We start from the raw sequence: 19,825 nt of genomic DNA, 5'->3' as shown, positions 1-19,825 counted from the left end.
CACGTACCTAGCTAGTAGCTACCATCAAGCAAAGGGCCGACGAAGCTCTTATTGATTTCGTAACCCGTTGGCCATGAAAGTAGAAGAGGTAGACGGGATGAACAACAATTTTGCCATCACCATGTTCATTGAATCCTTAAGAGTTGGGGACTTGTACAAAAGTCTCAAGAGAAAGACCCCAACTAGTTACATAACCGTGATCGTTAAAGTCGACAAGTACGCCGAGGCTGAGAACTAGACCAAAGGAAAGGAAGATGAGAGGTATTCTAAGAGACCTTGGATAGAAGAAATCCCCAAACCAAATAAAAAGATACAGAACAACCAAGAAAGAGTAATCCAGAGCGATGTGGGAGGATCCTAGGTGTCGCGCCACTGATCCCAAGTGGACCCACAAGATTACTCCCATCAATGCCCTCTACACCAATCAATACCTTTAACACCATTGACTACGTGGCTAAGCGAGGTGCTGGCCTACACCAAAGAGTGCAGCATGACACGATTATCGTCGTCATCTACCACAGAATTTCTAGGAGTCGATAAGTCTAAGTACTGTCAATTTCACAAGAAGGCAACATGGTCACGACACCGATGAGTGTCACGCCCTAAAAATGGATATAGCTCCTCATCTAATAAAAAGAAATAGAAAATAACATTCTGATGGGTTCGCTAGGGGGTAAGTAGCCCAAGAAGTTGATATCAACACTTTGGTGGGCCGGCAATCTAGGTAAGTGGCCTAATGAGGTAATAACATTCTAGTGGCTTGCAAGCTGGGTAGGTGGCCCAATGAGTCAATAACAAAAATTTGATGGTCCCACATGCTAGGTATGCATCCCAATGAGGTAATAACATTATGGTGGGCTCACAAGTTGGATAAGCGACCCAAGGAGTCAATAACAAAATTCTAGTGCGCTTGTAGGTGGGGTAGGCAACCCAAGGAGGTAACAACATTCTAGTGGCCGTATAGCTAGATAGGTGGCCCAAGGAGGTAATAACATTTGGGTGGGCTCATAGGCAAGGTAAGCAGCCAAAGGACGTAACAAAATTTTAGTGGGCTCGCATGCTGGGTAGGCGGCTAAAGGAAGCAACATGCCTAACAAAAGGGCAGTCAAATGAGCGGGCACACAGTGAAGTTGGCTCAATAGTCTCGTTGTAAGGAGGTAGTAAAAAAAAAATCTTGGTAGGTTTGCAAGCAGGGGACGCGACCCAAGGAGGCAGCGCACCTAAACAAGAAAAGAATAAACAATATAGCAATCTAATGGGCTCGCACGTAGAGAATGCAGTTCAAGGAGCCTACAAGTATGGAAAGTGACTCAATAGGCGCACATGTAGGGAAGATAGTTGAAAAACATCTTTGGTGGACTTGCAGGGGAGGCACCCCAAGGTGGCAACGTGCCAAATAAGTCCCCACAGAGCAGCAATTATACTGTGGACCGCGGTCCACAAAGCTTTGTGTCCAAAACGGACACTATAGTGTATCTAAACTGACACTGTCTCACGTATTATTTTTATTATATTATCAAATGAAACTGCAATTGAATTGAAATGAAACTACAATTGAATTGAAATGAAACTGTAGTTGTGTTGAAATGAAACTGCAGTGTATACAAAATGAAACTGAATAACAATTTCACATATTTGAGTGTATATTGTCCAACGAAACTGTAGTTATATCAAAATGATATTGTAGTTGTGTTGAAATAAAACTATAATGTATATTTGATGTCTGGACTACAATGCAATGTGGACCGCGGTCCACAGTATAATTTGCCCCCACAGAGGGAAAGTGGCAAAAACTCTTGTTGGGCATGCAAGTAGAAAAATGTTTTATATCAAATATTTTAACTTTAAAGTTGAACTAAAAAACATAAAATAATTGGTCTAAAAAAAACATAAAATAAATTGTGAGCTTGCATTTAATTTTAATAAGATTAAGGCTATGTTTGACAAACCTAGCTAAAAGCTTAAAAGGAGTTGGAAACTTAAAAGCTATATGCTAGGAGCTGAAAATTAAAGAGCTGTTAAACTAGTTGTAATGCTCGAAAGTGTTTGATAAAATTAGCTTTTTGATAAACTGATAAATGTAAAAAGGCAAAAAATGACATATTCATAAAATTTAAATTTGTTTACATATTAAAATTTAACATTTTGTGTTCAAAAAAATTAACATTTTGAAATGAAATTATTAGCATAATCATGATCTAGCATCCCATAATGGAGTAACAATCATCTCATAATAATAATAATAATAATAATAATAATAATAATATTAAAAATGAGAACTGAGAAGTAAAATAAATTTTATATTTAAAAATTAAAATGAACATTTTGTTTTTGATTTTCGTACACAGGTTTTTACGTAATTTCGCAACGCTCCGCTTTAGAGTCCAGTACACAAGGAAGAACTAAAATGGCGGCGGCAGAGAGTTTCAGTCTACAAGAAATTTTCTGGGACTTGAATACAGTCTTAGATTACTCTCTATGACTCTATCTCCGTTTTTTTTTTTTTTGAATAACAAATTGCTTTATAATTTACTTTGAATAAGAGCCCAAAGTGGGAAAAGCTTTTCATCACAATATAATCAAGGGCACATTTTGTGAAAATCAATATCAGGGGGTTTTGCTCCTTGGAATAAAACCGAGAATTAAAATTTTCTTCTAAAGAAAATGGATAGTAGCAACATTAGCAATGGCGGTAGTTTGGATCAAACGTTGTTGGATGGAAAGTTGCATCGTCAAGTCAATACTCTTATTGTTGCTCATCTTCGTGACAACAATCTCAATCAGGTACTTGCTTTGTGGTTCTTGAGAGAAAGTTTAATTTCTTTTGTATCTTCAGTGATGTTTGGTAGATTTGATATTGTATCTTTAGTGATTCAGTGGAAATTTTTGCAAATATTGTTATTTTAGTAGAAAAGATGTATAATTTGAAGAATTTTAGAATGTGAGCATGTAAATTCCTCTCGTTCAGAAGCAACCTTGTACTGTAGTTCTTAAGATCAAAATTACACATTGTTTTTGAATTTTCAACTTCAATTGTTCACCCATTTGCATAACTTTTTTTTGCCAGTAACTAAATTTAGTAATGCTTGTAATAGTTGTTTGAAAAGCTTCTCAAAATAAGTACATGTTCAATAAAAGGAGACAATTTCTGAGAAAATTTTTAAAACGGTACATCTTCTTGACCCTGGTACGAATGAATATGCACGTAAAGTCCCATCCTTCATGCTAAAATAGGAACCTCCATTATGTCTTTAAAGCACATGATGGAGTTTAACTTGATTGACAGTTTGAGGCTTATGTAATGTAGTCGTGATTTGTAGTGATTTTCTACAATTCTAATCTCTTTCCCAAACAAATTTAAGTCCTTATAAACCATATGCTCCTGATATTATATTCATCACCATCCAAATGAACTGGCTTACCCTGATTTTACATCTTATTGTGTACACCTATTTGCAGCCAACTGTTTTTAATTTGCTAGTAGGCCGACCACATCCTGTGTGCAACACTTTCTTTGAGCATTCAACTCTTCTGACACTGCTAATCTCCAATTTGGATCACACGAATGCTTCCTGAATAGTTCTTAAAAAAAAAAAAAACAGGTTAGAAACCCTAGAAGTAAAAGCCCTATTGTTGTCCAACGGTTTCTGGTTCATTAGCTATTAGAAATAGGGAAATTTGAAATGAATGGAGTTCTTTAAGTGGCTTAGGGAGATTTTAATCAGAAAAATCAGTATAACCATATTTAGTTCGTGAAGATGAGGTAAGGACTAGGGAGAAGATTTGAATTACTTTGAGTGTTTGAAGAAGAACCATAAGTTGGAGACTTGGAGCTTCTACCCCTTTTCATTTGGAGCAGAGTGAATGAAAACACAATTTTTAAGCTTTTGAATATTACTAATTGGATAGAAAATTGCTAGGTATATACAGAAAAACATGTGCAGCCAAAATGCTTATGAGGACATGTTTAGAATTTAGAAAAAAAAAATTTACTTTTCAGACAGTTTACAGGAGTATAATACTTCAAAACACTGCAAGACATTCTATTAATTAAATAGGCTGCAGTCAGAACTCAGAACAGCCTCAGTATGTCTTGAGAGAACACTTCTCAATTGCAAGAAGAGGCTTTAAGCCAATAATGTGTCCACACATCTCATTAAACTCAACATTATGTGGCTGTTTGGTGCTTTCCCACCAATTAAATTCCTAGGGAATGTGTTTGTTGAGAGCAACTTTGCTGGGAAAATTAGTTAACATGTTTGGTGTTACTAGGAAACATAACAATTAAATTCCTTGAAAATTATTTCAAGCATTTAGTTTTTCCCAAGGATTTTGTTAAATCTCTAATATACGCTTGCCACATGCAAACAACAGAAAAGTAATTAGATAAATTTACACATTTTGGGAAAAAGAATCTGGCCACCCCAACTTTGAAATAACTTTCCCACCTTTAAAGGAATCGCATTCTTAGTTGACTCAACTTTTCGAAGTCAGAGCGCAACCAAAGATGCTAATAACTTTCTCACCTTTCAAATTGCTAGGAAAACTTTCCTGCTACCAAACAGCCTCTAAGTCTCCCAATAAACTTAAAAATCAACTTCTACCAGTCTTGTAGTGCTTCTTTTCATCTACTGACTTCTACTCATAATTGGCTAAAAATTTAAGGTCTTGCACAGTTCTAATAAGAGAATTGAAGTAGTTTGTGAGACTATTCTCACCTTGGCTAATGTTTATAAGTTAGTTCATATTCTTAGGATTTCTTCTCAAGGTCTGAGTTCATCAGGTTCCCATTGCCCCAGAGTTCCATTGCCAGTGAATAACAGATGTGATAAGAACTGATGTCTTTGACTGTTGAATTCAGATGCCAAATCATGACCGTAGAGTTCTTGACCTATCAAGTTGTGAAGGCCTGATCATCTTTATTTGGATTCTTCTTATCACCCATGAGGTTCCAAATCTTTCATGCCCCTTGATGTACATTTGGACATACCACAACAACCATACGAAATTGTCACCATTTAATTAACCTGTAAACTTGTTGCTGGAAAATATTCTTATTCATACTACTTCAATGGAGAGTGATACACCAATTTATTGACAAAGGAAGCCACCTAAATAGGATAAAATTATCTAACAATTGAGAAATGGGAATAAGTGACTAATTTCTCTATTAAAATTTATTCCTACATGTAAAGTAGGGAACAAATTCTTGTTATAAATTAGGAAGCTAAAAGAGATATAATACTATAGCACCAGAGAACTGATAAGAGTAAATTAAAAACTTTCCTTTTCTACATGTTAATATTTATTTTTACTTTAGGATAAAATCTAGATTTGCCTTGTGAGTGGACTCATTTGTTCCCAACATATTCTGGGAAGAGAGTGATTTGCACATTGCTCTATAAGTTTTGTTTCTGTGTTTTCTCAACTAAAGCTGTTGGTCTGAAGGTTGAGATCTAAAATACTCATTTTCAGGCCGCAAGAGCCGTTGCATCAGCTACAATGACACCGTTGACTATCGAAACTCCTCCTAGTAGGCTACTTGAATTGGTTGCTAAGGTATGTAGTGTTTATTAATGGTTGCCTTTGTTACATCTCATTTCATGATTTATTTTTTTCTCCTACTTCGGAGTAGGGAAAATAGGTGACAAAATTGACATCTTGAAGTTCCAAGTGGTTAACAGGGTCTTGCAGCTGAGAAGGATGAAGTGTTGAGAGGAGTTTCATCAGCTGCACCTTTTGATCCAACTCTAGCTGCTGGATATGGCTCCAAACCAGCTCCTCGGGCAATTTCTGTTGATTTTAGGCAATAATTTCCACCAAACTATAGTGTCTTACAATCTTTTGAACTAAGCCATTGCCATGAAATGCTTGTTTATATGATTTTTTTAAAAATTTTATTTTTTTATTGGTTAAATATTTGTTGTTTGTTTTTTTTTTTTTTTTTTTTGTTTTTGGAGCTGATAGTTTTGCTCTATAAGAGTAGTATATGCATTATTGCTAAATATCTGAGTATGGTTAAGAACTTAAGATAGCTGATAATGTGTTCATCTTCCTAAACAGTACTGCACATGACACCAAAGGCTCATCAAAAAATTTTCCAAAACATGAAAGTCGACATATTTCTGAGCACAAGGTATGTGTGTAACTTCAGCAAATTTTGCTTCGTAAAATTAGGTTCATCTTTGTTTTTACTGCTTAATTTAATTGAAAACCTGCTTAATGCAATTATATCTAACAAAATAATTCAATTTATTGTAGAGTATTGCTAGATGTGCAAGATTTAGTTGTGATGGAAGGTTTCTTGCTACCGGAAGTGCAGACCCGTCAATCAAACTCTTTGAAGTATTGTTCTCTTTTGTTCTTTTTATCATCTTTTTCTTTACTTTGTCCTTTATTTATTTTGGTGCTTATGAGCTGCAATCTTCTTGTGAAGGTTTCAAAAGTCAAACAAATGTTGCAGTCAGACTCAAGAGATGGCCCAGTGAGGCCAGTTATACGAACATTCTATGATCATACACAAGTAATTCTTTTGTTGCAGTTTAGATGATGTTCACTGTCATTGAGTAATGATTGCTAGTTACCCTATGATTTTCTTTTTGCATTTCCCCAAATTATCCTTATTTATGTTGTGAGTTTGAATCAGAAAATTTAGTTTCAGTGTTTACCATTTTGGTTTACTATAACCAATCATTAAATTGACATAATGTGATTGGTGTGAAGAGTGTTCTTCCCTGCTGCATGATGGAAGAGTGGTATGCTGAATGCTTTGGAGACCCTGAGTGATTGAACTGTTCTAATAACAATTTGATATTTGTGGAGCTGGGTTTTATACAAGTGGATATTTGGATGACGAGGGAAACCCCACAACTCTTTCGAGTGTGAGTAAACCTTGCCTTGTGACCCTAGCCGGTAAAGGACCACAAGGAAGTAAACCAGCCTAGGTTACCCATAGCTGACCAGTTCAAACCAAGGGGGCAAGGATTTGAACTCGTGACCTTGTGGTTACAAGCATGGATCTCTTGCCATCTTGGCTGGGGTTACCCCCTACAAGTGGATATTTGTTAATATTCGTGGTGGATAAAATAATTTTCTTTACCCATTATGATGTTCTTGTGCGTGCTTCAATAATCATATCTCATTGTGATTGTGGAGTCTGGAATTCCCCTGATTACCTACTTTTTTTTTTTTTTTTTTTTTGACACTTCTGCAGCCAATTAATGATTTAGATTTTCATCCTCAAAATGCAGTTGTGATTTCTGGGGCAAAAGATCACACCATCAAGTATGAGTTTGTTTTTCAGTATATCCTTCTATAGTTCTGTTCTAGACTGTTTCATTTTCCAATTATTGATTCCCACTGCCCCAATAAGGCTGTCCAGCTTAATATCTATTTTTTATTTCAAAATCTAAACATAAGAATATGAAAACTACATGGGGCAATTAAGCTGGAATAGAGGAAGTATAATTTAATCGTAATGATACCTGGAGACTTCTTCAATTATAAGTGAAATAATCAGACTTCTTGCTATCATTCAAAGGAATCTCCCATTGATTATGCAGTAAAATGCTTTCTTCCTTTCTTGCAGATTCTTTGATTTTTCAAAACCAGTAGCAAAGAGAGCATTCAGAGTTATTCAGGTCTCTTGGGCTTCCTTGTCCAATTCAATCATCAATTTTAAAGAAATTTCTTAGTAAATAGATCTTTATTTGTGGTATTACAGTCCTTCTCATAAAGGTTCAGATTTCATATTTTGTCAGGATACTCATAATGTAAGGTCTGTGTCAATTCACCCTTCTGGAGATTATCTTCTGGCAGGCAAGTAAAGTTCTCTTCGCATTAAATTATGAGCAATTCTTGGGTTTTCTAGAGCCTGGAATGCTACTCCCATAATTTTCAAGCTAATCTCTATCTGTGAAATCAAAACCCCCATCAATTGCTCTTGGAAAATCAAATATTCTTTAATCTTCTGTTAAAATACGGTGTGTTACATTTGATGTTTGCTTTCAACTCATAAATATGATATGTTGTACGTAACTTTTTGCTTTAACTCTTTGCTCTAGACAACTAAGAAATTTTATAAGATGCATGGAAAATGGATATTGTGCACTTAAAGTTTTAATAAATAAAAGAAACTCACAGTGAACTGTGACTTTTACTGATGCTAGGAACTTTAAAGATTGTCAAGCTGAATAACTGGTCTGGCCTTTAGATGCCTTCTGCAGAAAAAGTAAATTATAGAGTAAAAATATACTGTTTTCTTGTCATGTTTAAGATGTGGTGTTAGAGTCAGACTAAAATTCTTCCAAACTTTACAGTGGCTAAAAGATTCTGTAGTGTTTCCCACTCATAGTTAAGTAAAGAATACTGAGTCTTAGATTTTCCTTTTTGAAATACTCGTGATTCTTTATAAGGTAGTATCTATTCTATACTTTCTCAAACATTTTCAACCATTTGGAATGGTAACCGGCATGCCATCACACTACATGGTAGTTGGCACCGAGTCTTAGATTCTTAGTTGCTAAATTGCTGCATTAGTGATTTTTCTTAAATTGGCGTCTGACAAGGGTATTTACAGGAACTGATCACCCCATCCCTCATTTATATGACATCAATACTTTTCAATGTTACCTGCCATTGAATTTCCAAGACAGTATTGTTAATGGAGCCATAAATCAGGTAGAGTATGCATTTTGATAGGCTTTACGTCATAAAAGTTGATTACTTGATCACTTTCTCTGTTTATCAGGTCAGATATTCCCGAAATGGTGGCATGTATGTCACGGCATCTAAAGACGGTGCTATTCGGTTGTGGGATGGCATAACTGCTAGTTGTGTCCGATCCATAGATGGTGCACATGGGAAAGTCGAAGCCACAAGTGCAAACTTTACAAAGGATCAAAGGTAAGGCGATATTGAAAGATAAAAAGACCAAATTTCATCTCAAGCTAGAGATTCTTGAATACATTTAACGAGGAACATCTCCTATGTACTATAATTCTACGTTTCTAATGAAGAAACATAGTACATATATATACAGACACATAACTGTTAATTGAAGCACCTATTCATAAACAGACACAACCCTATAGAGAGACATAAGTCACATAACCCTTTGTTTTTCAACATTTAGGTATGTCCTCTCTTGTGGGAAAGACTCTTCTGTGAAGCTTTGGGAAGTCGGCACAGGAAGATTGGTCAAACAGTATCTTGGAGCTGTACATACGCAGTTGCGGTTCCAGGTAAAAGCCAGCTTAACATGACACATTTTGTAGAGACTTGGAACCCACCCGTGTCTGCTTTTGTATGAATTGAATCCCTTATTGGAATAGACATAAGCTTCTCCCCTTTTGCGTGCATTCTATTAAAACTTTTTGGTGGCTTGAATCTGAGAAATTTTCAAACGTACAAGGAGATAGAGCTGCAGTTCTCAAGTTTACATGAACTTGAGCATTAAAGGGTAGCAAATGCTTTCATATTCCATGTCTAAATCTATCTATATATAGATTATATTTATTTCCACAACTAATAAAAATATCAAGAACATGAAATTGGAGTTCGGGAAACTTGCTTGCTTCAATATATATCATTATTGTCTTATGTTCATGTGTTTGATGCAGGCTGTTTTCAATGATACGGAAGAATTTGTGCTATCCATAGATGAATCAAACAACGAGGTTAGTTTTCATGTTCAATTCTTTAATCTGATCAACCAACTCAAAGGGTATTTAACAGCTTAACAATGGTCTCAGATTGTTGTGTGGGATGCTCTGACAACCGAGAAAGTGGGTAGATTGCCCTCCAACCATGTTGGCATTCCGCGTTGGATTGAGCATTCTCCAACTGAGGCAGCGTTTTTTTCATGTGGAATTGACCAGTCTGTACGGTTCTGGAGAGAGGTAGTTTAGTTCTATGAAGAAGAAGAAACCGGGGTCATCATTCGACACCAATGACATGTATGCCAGCGGGAAAGCAAGCGAAAGAATGAGGTTACGGCTTCTGCTAGATTGGCTGCAAGACGATGAATTGCCTCTGCAACCTTATTTCCTTGGGCGGATGTTGTACTAATATTGATCTTTTTCTGTTTCTGCCCAAGATTGTCTCTATTAGAAGGCTGGTTTTAGGGTCTTTATATAGCATAATATAATCCATTTAGATTCAAATTTGTGAGTATATACTCTGCAGGCTAGGGTTCCATTGATTATAGGATATGACTTTGTGATCCAGGATATGACTTTGTGAGGTTCAATACTCTTTAGAATCATTTACCTTTTGGGAAACATTTTTCTTGGATGGACTGACTAATATGTGGATATTTTTAAATTTTGGACAAAAACATTTTAGTATAAGCTCGATTATCAACAATTATAAGGAAGTCTAACAGAGAGATCTTTAAGGGAGTTAGAGATAAAATTTGGGCGTGGGTTAATACTTGCTGACAAAAGGTGAATTTTGCTCGTCTCCAGGACATTCACACCTCGGCTTGACAAGATAGTGGATGAGTAAATTACGGTAATTCACCAGCCTATTAGGTGAAAGGAGCAATGGGTTACCATATTGGGTGCGACATGTTATGACGGGTTGGGAGGGAAGTAGTTATAAAATCAGTGGCACTTGCTATACCCACATACACTGAGTTGCTTGCTACCTGATTATTAGTTGAAGGAGATTGAATCAATGGTAGCTTAGCTTGATTTTGGTGGGGAAATAGGTGGGAGGGAACTAGTATCCACTGGGAGACAGGTTGGTTAATGGGTGGAATGGGTTTTAAAGACTTAAGTAGGGGGTGGAGAATTACCCAATTGTTATACCCTGCAACACAGTGCACATAGCACTGTGCGTTCCACGCCTCCCAAAATGACGTCGTTTTGATAAGTTGTATGGAGAGTCGACGCGACACAGTGTATGTGTATTATGTTATACAATTATGTACATTTTCGAACACGCAATTTTTTTAACAGTTAAAAGTTTATGTACATTCTCATATACAATTATGTACATTATAGTATACAATTATGTACATTTTCAAAACATGAATTTTTTTAACAAGTTAACAATAAACACGAGAAAGCGAAATTTAAAAAAAAAAAAAACAAAAACAACGTCGTTTTGCACCAGGACGCACATTGCAATGCACGGTATAAATTGCAGAATTACCACGAATCCAAGAAGGTTACTTGCAATGATTTTCCAAGCTAAATACTTTCTAAGTTGAACTTTCTTGGAATCCATATTAAATTGGGATATAGACCCTCCCTCCTATACATGGAAGAGAAAAGGTTAATATTGGGCACCAAGAAGTGTGGAGTTCATTGATTTTTTTATTTTTTATTTTTTAAATTAGGTGATCCCAATTGAGAGAAAGTTGCTTGGTGAAAGGAATAATGCATACATTCCCATTGAGAGAAAGTTAAGATATTTTAATGGAGGTGTAAGGAATAATGCATACATTCCCATTGAGAGAAAGTTGCTTGGTGAAAAGGATAATTCTTGAGAGCTATTCTTGTTACCTATGTGAGCCTGCACAAGAAACTACCTTACACGTTTTTCGAGATTGTCACTGCGTTTTTTTTTTTTATTACAAGGAAGGGGGATACCCATACAATCTATGCCTACACTGAGGCTCGAAACCTAGACCTCCCACATAGGGGAGCAATCCGATACTAGTGGACCACAAGCCACCGGTAGATTGTCACTGCGTTTGTTAGGCTATCTTCACCCTTACAATCTTCTCACTTTCAAAATATCATATTACTAAATTTACAATTATTTACTATTCACTCTTCATAAATACAATATTTTTTCCTTTTTCAAAAATAGCCACACTATCATCATATAAAAAATTATTATTTTTATAAATAAAATATATAATAAATAATAATAATAAAATATATATAAAATGCCAAAAAGTGGCCTTGCAAGCCTGCTACAATTCTGATAGCAGAGTTGCAAAATTTGCAATGCACATAATTAGGGTCATGTCAAACATGGATTCTTGACAAGAATTTTTGTTTCTTTTTAGACAGATGATGTGGATTATTCGATTGCAAACCAAATTGGCAAGAAAAGAAGTTATTTTTTGTTGCATTTGCTGCTGGTGAATATGGAATAACAAGAGATCTTTCTATGAGCCTGCAAATAACAATAACTGGTTGGAAGTCATAGCTTTAGAGCACATTGCCACATCTATTACATATAATGCACCTCGCTTTTGTTTTTTGTTTTTGTTTTTGTTTTTGTTTTTGTTTCCTGAAAAACCATGCAATATCTAAAAATATTTTCTTTTCGTTCCTCAAAAACAGTTACATTTGTTTCTGAAACATTTCAACCATTCCTCACAAATAGTTACAAATATGATTTAAAGCAGGAAAAAGAACTTTAACATCCCCTGATAGAATATCTTCACTTGTTTTTTCCTCTATTCTTTTAGGAAAATACTATATGTATTCCCATTTCTTACTCCCTCTCACAAATTCTTGACAAATTCTTGACGTAGACATATTCCCTGGGACCCACATGATGAAAATAGCCAATCTTTGTTTTTTCCTTATTTTATGGGTCCCTTTTCATTATTGTATAGTGAAATACCATACTTTAGCAAGGCCCAATGATTCACATCTACAGCATTAAAAGTATTAGAAAATCTACACTTCTAAAATTAGATATAGGTAAAAGAATAAATTAAACGCTGCCTCCTCCTACAACCATAACTTCTCTTGAACATTGACCATTGCTGCAGATCAAGTAATTACCACCATCACTGCTCATGTCTCCACTAAATCACTATTAGCCCCAACCATAATTGCTCAATCCCAATGTCTAATCTATTTCTGTTTAAATATTATCACATGAATTTAGAAAAATCAATTGGTTTTAACACGAAGACAACCAATTTGGGATTTGAACTTATTGGGGGGAAGGTTGGCTTTGAGTAATGCTCTTTTGCCAAAGAAATAGGTTGTGAAAGTTAACCCTGCTTTTGAGAAAAAAATGATTGTCCTCCTAAATTTCACTTATCACTTACCAAACAGTGGTGTTTTTGTAGAATAATGCAGTCAGGAGATACTCAACTATGACCACTAAGTTACTTAGTACAGTTACTGGGATGCTGCAACTATTTAAAAAGAATGAATCACAAAGAAGAAGATAGTAAAAAAGGCATACACACCTACCAAATCATAGAATATGCAATTGGCATCCATGGATCCCGCAACACCACCTTGCACCAGAAAAAAGGTGTTGTTTTAATCCAAAACTATAGAAAGCTAAACCTTCATTTTGAAAAAGAAAGATATTAATCAAACCTTTCCATCAGCGAAATAACACACAACAATCACTATTTCTTTAATATCGCTCCAATCAATCACTTGGCAGCGCTGCACCTCCCAAAGACATTCTTTTCCATCAATTGAAACAGTAATAAAATAATTATCATCCACAGGATTGAGTTCTACACATGTGACTGCAGAAGAAGTAAAATTATAAATACAATAGGCTTAGGCAAACAAACAAACAAACAAACACACACAGTTATTGTGTGTGAGCGCAGGAAATCTCAAGTAAATAGATTCACCATAGTTATTATGCAGATAAACACCAAGGCATTGATCATGTCCTGCTTCCCACATACGAGCTATTGTATCCACAGAGGATGATAGTAAATATTTCAGTGTACAGTGGACTCCATTCTAGGCAACTTTACAAATAAAGCCAACAGGGCTAGTAACAAAAACAAGAATATATAAAATTTTAACATTCCTCACAAGATTTTAATTTGTAAAGAAGCATAAAGATCAAAATTAACCCCATTTCTTCAATGGGAAAGGGCCAAAACTTCATCCACATGCCCATGGAATTCATAGCCTGGTTAATCTAGAATCTGGAATACTTTTGGTAGTAGGATGACACAAGCTGATTCTAATAATTTTCTCAATTTTTTCAATTGACCTATCTTTTAATCATCAATATCAAACAAAGCTAATCTAGATAAATGCGAGAAGCACAAACAGGAAGGATTAAATAACAAGGTACAACAACAAATGCAAAAAATGGCAAATATTTTATTCCGGAGAATGATAACAAAGTAACATGAAATTGAAAGTCAATCTTGTACAGACAGAAAAAGGGATAATTTGTTATGGAATGAATCTCTATGTAACAATCATGCTCATGGAACTTATCAGATGTAAGCAAGGGAAAATGGAAACAGTAACTCTGCAAAGAGTTCCCAACAAAACAAAGCTGCCTATTATTAACCAAAATACATTTACCTTCCCAGGGCACCTTGCATTTATGTAAGGTAGCTTATGAACAACAACAATTCTCCAAAATCCTAATCTTAGTCACTTAAATTCATTAAAAAATCTTCTGTTTCCTCTCCACAAAGCTATAAATAGTCTAACTAAATCAAAAGCTTCTGTCAAGATGCACTCATCAGTCATCACATCACAACACATCAATAAGCAGGTATAATTAATATTAAAATGGAAACAGTAATTAAGTTAACAGAGTTCAACTTCTGGCATATAAGCAATATCCAAACTCCAGAGAAACCTAGCTCCAGGGCCTAACGTTTGGCAATTTAAAATTACAAAAACTAAGGAAAATTGATTCTTCGAATCAGTGTTTTAATTCCATAACGCTCTTGATCTCGGGGGCATAGAGGCCATAGACGACGGCCTGACGTTTGGCAATCTCGAGCTGTGCCTTTCCATCTGAGATGGCGGCGGCAACCAGAGACGAGTCTGAGAGGGCCTTGTTCTGCCGGAAGGCGTCAACGGTACGGCGCTTGGTGTACTCTCGTATGTTGTAGTCTGAGAAGTCACGCGCCGTCCTCAGCAGTGACCGGAACAACGAGAGAACATGGAGGCGTGATGTCGACGCCATTTTTGGTCCTTTCTTCAGATTTTGGAGAGAGCGGTAGCAACAGGCTTGAAATTCTTATTCCTCCGTGTGAGTGTGTCAGTGTGTGTATATAATAAATTTTTGGGTAGAAGTGTCAAATAGCCCCATCTACTATCGCGAAGTGTTCAATTTACCCCACGAATCAAAATATAGTGTAATTAGCCACACGAATCATCTAAATTTGTTCTAATAGCCTTTTTCGCAAGTAACGAGCCAGTTGCCTATGACGCTTCCCGGTTACGCTGAGGTGGCTTGTCTACGTGGCAATAATTAACAAAATTTTGATACAACTCATCAATATTTCCATACAACTCATCAGTGACGTGAAATTAGGCATTCCCAAATTCCCAATTCGTGAAACCTAGCCCGACACCGACACTGGAGAAGGAGAAGCGTTGATTGATCTGACGACCTGCACCATTGACGACCTGCGTGTTGGAGTACCCCTCAACGACAGTGGAGAAGCCAAGGTCGACACCATTGGTGGTGGACTACACGTCGACGCCATTGACAACCAACTAGGTAAGCTTTGCTTTGCTTTGAAATAAATAGACGAGCAAATGGTTTTGTTGATTTCTTGCTTTGTTGTCATGCTCTGAATATCTCAAAACAAATATACTATGCTTATTGTTCTGTGGTCCAGACAGTATTAGAAAAGTTAAAGTGTTGTGGTCCTGCTATAGGGTTGTGGTCTGCTCTTTTTACAGTATTCGAAAAGTTAAAGTGTGTGATGTGGTCCTGCTATTGTGTATACAATGTCTTGTAAAGGTCTTGTGGGGGGTCCTACAAAACACTAGGCTTAAATTGTTTGTTTGTTGTGATTTTCAATTTCTGTATTTAATAATGGTGAGAACATGTGAAACAGATGACTTTTGTCTAGTTGTGATTTTTATACTGTGCATTTGCTTATTCTATTTCAGGATGTCAGATACTATTGAATTACTTATTCACCATGGTGGGAACTTTATAAAAACCCCTAGCCTTAAGTATGTTGGTGGAGAAGTAGAATCTGTAAAACTTGACCCAGACTTGGTATGCTATCCACATCTTATGAAGTACATAAAAGAGCAAAAATATGGAAACATTATATCACTAACATACAAATTACCTGAAGAATCTTTTAAGTGCTTGAAACTTTTAAATAATGATGCTAGCAGTATGCACTTAGTTGAGATTACTTTGAAGGGTAAGAGGTGTGAAATATAGGTTGAACATGGGTTAGATGATCCAGATTTGGTTTCTATTTTGAGCTTACCTTGCCCTCAAACTGCAGAAACAGAAATAGATGATAGGGCTCCATCTGGGTGTTTGAGTGATATTGAATTGGATTTTGATGGCTTTGAATTTGGAAATGAGGGTGGTGTTGGGACAGAAAAAGGAGGGGAAGTAGGGTCAGACTTTGAAACTGAAGGTGGGGCAGATAGTGATGGAGAAACTGATGGTGGGCCTTATAGTGATGAAGAAACAAATGGTGGGGCTAATGATGGTCCTGATGATGGGGCAGAAACTATGGGTAGGCAACTTGAAACTACTACTGTTGATGAGCATGAAGGAAATGGATCTGTTTACTATGATTCTGATGATCCTCCTACCATTCAAGGAGAGAATGACAATGATGTTGGTGAAGAGGTCCAATCCAAGATGATGAAATCTAGACATCCTATATATAATCCAAAGTCTGATCCACCTCAGATTGAGTTAGGAATGTTGTTTGATGATAATGTGCAATTTAAAAATGCAATGATTAGTTATGTTGTACATAATAAAAGAGACATTTATTGGAAAAAAATGAACATAAATATGTCAGGACTGAGTGTAAAGGAGAGGGTTGTCCATTCTATTGTAGTGCAGGGTGGGAAGATAGATACAAATGCTTCCAAGTAAAGTCAATTAATCTGGTCCATAGATGCAATTCAAAGTACAAGCTAAGGGTTGTGAGTCAAAAGTGGCTTGTAGATAAATTAGAGGACAAAGTCAGGAAGGATCCTTGCATTGGCTTTACTCAACTGAAGAATGACATAAAGTCTGATTTAAAGCTCAATATCTCCATAAGCATGGCTAGAAGGACTATCAAATGAATTATAAAGAAACTAGATGCAGGATATGAAGGGCAATTTAAGAGACTAAGAGATTATGCTGAAGAATGTCTCAACTCAAATCCAGGTAGCACTGTTAAGATAGAAACAAATAGGGTTGTTCCAGATGCTCCATGTGTGTTTCAAAGAATATATGTTTGTTTTGCTGCTGTTAAAAAAGGGTTTGTAGAAGGCTGTAGGAAGGTGATTGGGTTAGATGGGTGTTTCTTAAAAGGTATGTTGAAGGGAGAGATTTTAACTGCGGTGGGTAGGGACGGAAACAACCAAATGTATCCTATTGCCTGGGCTGTTGTTGAGATAGAGAATAATTCTTCTTGGAGATGGTTTCTGAAGTTGTTGAAGGTCGATCTAGGGATGTGGGACACCACTGACTGGACAATTATGAGTGATCAACAAAAGGTATGCAATTCAGTTTTTGTACATGTTTATTTACTGCTTTATTTACTGGGATTGCATTGGTAATTTTGCACTGATTACTTCTAAAATAACATGTGGCTACATTCATATTTGATAGTTAACTGGTAATTTGCCAATTTGGACATGTTTAACACTGGGATTGCATTAGTAATTTGCCAATTTGTATTATTAAAATTTCAATTTGACAGTTCATTTAAGGCTTTCCTATAGTTTCACAGTTTGCCAATTTGGTGTATTAAAATTCCAATTTGGATTATTAATAGACTTGAATTCCAAGTTACTTACATGTTACCAATTTAGCTTATTCACATCTAAATGAACTGTCATTGGATATCAGCTATTTAAAACCCTTTTTAATATGCATTTTCTGCAAATCCGACTCAAATAGAGTGTTTACATATACTTATCTTATAGGAAAACCATGAATTTCAAGTTACTAGAAACTAACATGTAGCTGCATTCATAAAATAAAATTCCAAGTTTCCAGAAACTATCCTAACAGATTGCTTATTTGTTGCAGGGTCTAAGTACTATTATTGCAGAATTATTTCCTGGGATTGAGCACAGGAATTGTGCAAGGTATGTTCATGCTAACTGGAGTAAAAGTCATAGAGGCAAGGTGATGAAAAAGCATTTCTGGCAATGTGCTAAGGCTACCACAGAAGCACAACTACAGGAAGAACTCAAAGCATTAGAAAAGATAGACTTGAATGCAAGGAAAGACTTAGACAAATACCCAATGAAGATGTGGTGTAAAGCCCTTTTCAGGACAGAGGTGAAGTGTGACATAGTGGACAACAACCTTTCAGAAGCCTTCAACAACACACTCTTAAAGGCTAGGTCTAAACCCATAGTTTCAATGTTAGAGGATATTAGAGTCGGAGTGATGAAGAGGATTGCTGCGAAGAAGTCATCAGTTAAAAAGTTGAATGGCCAATTTGGGTCATTTATTATGAAGAAATTAAATGACAACATTGTTGAAAGTGTTGATTGGGAGGTGGATTTTAATGGTGATGATGGATATGAGATAAAGAAGGGGAAGCATCAATATAAGGTGAGCATAGAAAGGAGAACTTGTTCTTGCAGATCTTGGGATCTCACTGGAATCCCATGTTCACATGCAGTTTGTGCTATTTTTGACATATACACATGTGATTCAACCCTTAAATGGTGAGATTTTTTGGCCAAATACTCAAAGTGATAAGATACATGCACCTGCTCCAAAGAAGATGACTGGAAGGCCTAAGAAAAAAAGAAAGCAAGAAGAATCAGAACCTAGGCCTTCACAGTCCACTACTCATTTATCTAGGAAGGGGAGAGTGATGACTTGTGCACTGTGTAAGCAAAAGGGACACAACAAACATTATTGTCCTAATCAACCAAGTCAGACTGCAAGTTCAAGTGCAAGAGGTGGGCATTCTGGTGCAGCAAGAGGTGGAAGACAAGTTGGGCTTGGTATATTTACAAACCCACACATTGGAGAAGTCACACTAAATGTAAGGAATGATGTTCACTACTTTACTTGCCCTATTGTTGTGTTACTTTGGAAATAATTAACTTCTGGTTTTATTTTTGTATAGCGTGGACTACCAAGTCAACGAGTGATATATAAACCTAGAAGGGGGAGGACCAATACACCAAGCACAAGTGGAGGGAATTAACTCTGTTGTAGTTCTCTGTTGGCAGTGTAGCTATGTTTTGGATATGGCTTGTAACTATGTTATTTTTTATTTTTGCAAGTCTAACTGTTTCTGTAGACAAGCCAGTAGATGTTTGAATTACCATTTGAACTCTGTTTTGGAAGTGTAGATGTTTGGCAGTAATGAACTCTGTTTAGCAGTGTAGATGCTTGGCAGTAATGAACTCTTTTTGGCAGTAAATGAACTATGTTGGCAGAATTTTGTGTTCATTATTTGGCAGTAAATGAGCTATGCAATTTTGCAATGAATTGGGCAGAAACTCAGTGAATGTTTGTGTGAATTTGGCAATCAATTTTGCAGTGAATTTGGCAATGAATTGGGCAGAAACTAAGTGAATGTATGTGTGAATGGTAATGAATTCTGCAGTGAATTTTGTTTCATTTTAACCATTTTAACCAATTAAATTGGTATTGGCAGAATTTTGCTTCATTTTAACATATACACAGCTGAATTTTACTTCATTTTACCCATTTTAACCAAATGAACAAACATGAATCCCTGGCAGTAATGAAAAAAAATGCTCAATGTTTGGCTAAGGCAATAACACAATTACCATTGGCACAATGTTATTAGCATTCATACAAAAACCATACATGCCATTCGATTGAATTCTAAAACTAAAACAATTAAAAATCATACAGACTCTTTACAGAAACTAACACAATTAACAAACAAATCAAAAACCACTTTCTCTTTACAGCTTTCTTC

The 19,825-nt window shown here is 36.0% G+C and overlaps 2 protein-coding genes across 2 annotated transcripts; one reads left to right on the top strand and one right to left on the bottom strand.

Moving 5' to 3' along the window:
* The first annotated feature begins 2,358 nt into the window (after positions 1 to 2,358).
* LOC109162845 (cleavage stimulation factor subunit 50) lies at positions 2,359 to 10,330 on the top strand. Its single transcript, XM_019311546.1, has 14 exons — positions 2,359 to 2,784; positions 5,476 to 5,559; positions 5,685 to 5,806; positions 6,064 to 6,136; positions 6,262 to 6,345; positions 6,437 to 6,523; positions 7,214 to 7,284; positions 7,589 to 7,640; positions 7,761 to 7,818; positions 8,579 to 8,679; positions 8,750 to 8,904; positions 9,134 to 9,242; positions 9,621 to 9,677; positions 9,753 to 10,330. The coding sequence occupies exons 1-14, from the start codon at positions 2,665 to 2,667 to the stop codon at positions 9,906 to 9,908; spliced, it is 1,329 nt and encodes a 442-aa protein (XP_019167091.1). The 5' UTR covers positions 2,359 to 2,664; the 3' UTR covers positions 9,909 to 10,330.
* Positions 10,331 to 14,455: 4,125 nt separating this feature from the next.
* LOC109162846 (LYR motif-containing protein 4-like) lies at positions 14,456 to 14,955 on the bottom strand. Its single transcript, XM_019311548.1, has one exon. It carries the CDS (start codon positions 14,884 to 14,886, stop codon positions 14,620 to 14,622), a length of 267 nt encoding a protein of 88 aa, XP_019167093.1. The 5' UTR covers positions 14,887 to 14,955; the 3' UTR covers positions 14,456 to 14,619.
* Between the last annotated feature and the right edge of the window lie 4,870 nt (positions 14,956 to 19,825).

This window comes from Ipomoea nil, unplaced genomic scaffold (genome assembly GCF_001879475.1).
Source record: "Ipomoea nil cultivar Tokyo-kokei standard unplaced genomic scaffold, Asagao_1.1 scaffold2957, whole genome shotgun sequence".
NCBI lineage: Eukaryota > Viridiplantae > Streptophyta > Magnoliopsida > Solanales > Convolvulaceae > Ipomoea > Ipomoea nil.
Note: the sequence above shows the minus strand (reverse complement) of the source record. Positions and strands in the feature narration are given on the sequence as shown.

What these genes read in the sequence shown, in the direction of transcription:
- LOC109162845 (XM_019311546.1), top strand. Translation starts at nt 2,665, where the DNA reads ATGGATAGTAGCAACATTAGCAATGGCGGTAGTTTGGATCAAACGTTG. An exon ending in CATTCTATGATCATACACAA is followed by an intron (nt 6,524 to 7,213) that starts GTAATTCTTTTG and finishes ACACTTCTGCAG; the next exon opens with CCAATTAATGATTTAGATTT. An exon ending in TAGATGAATCAAACAACGAG is followed by an intron (nt 9,678 to 9,752) that starts GTTAGTTTTCAT and finishes CAATGGTCTCAG; the next exon opens with ATTGTTGTGTGGGATGCTCT.
- LOC109162846 (XM_019311548.1), bottom strand. Translation starts at nt 14,886, where the DNA reads ATGGCGTCGACATCACGCCTCCATGTTCTCTCGTTGTTCCGGTCACTG.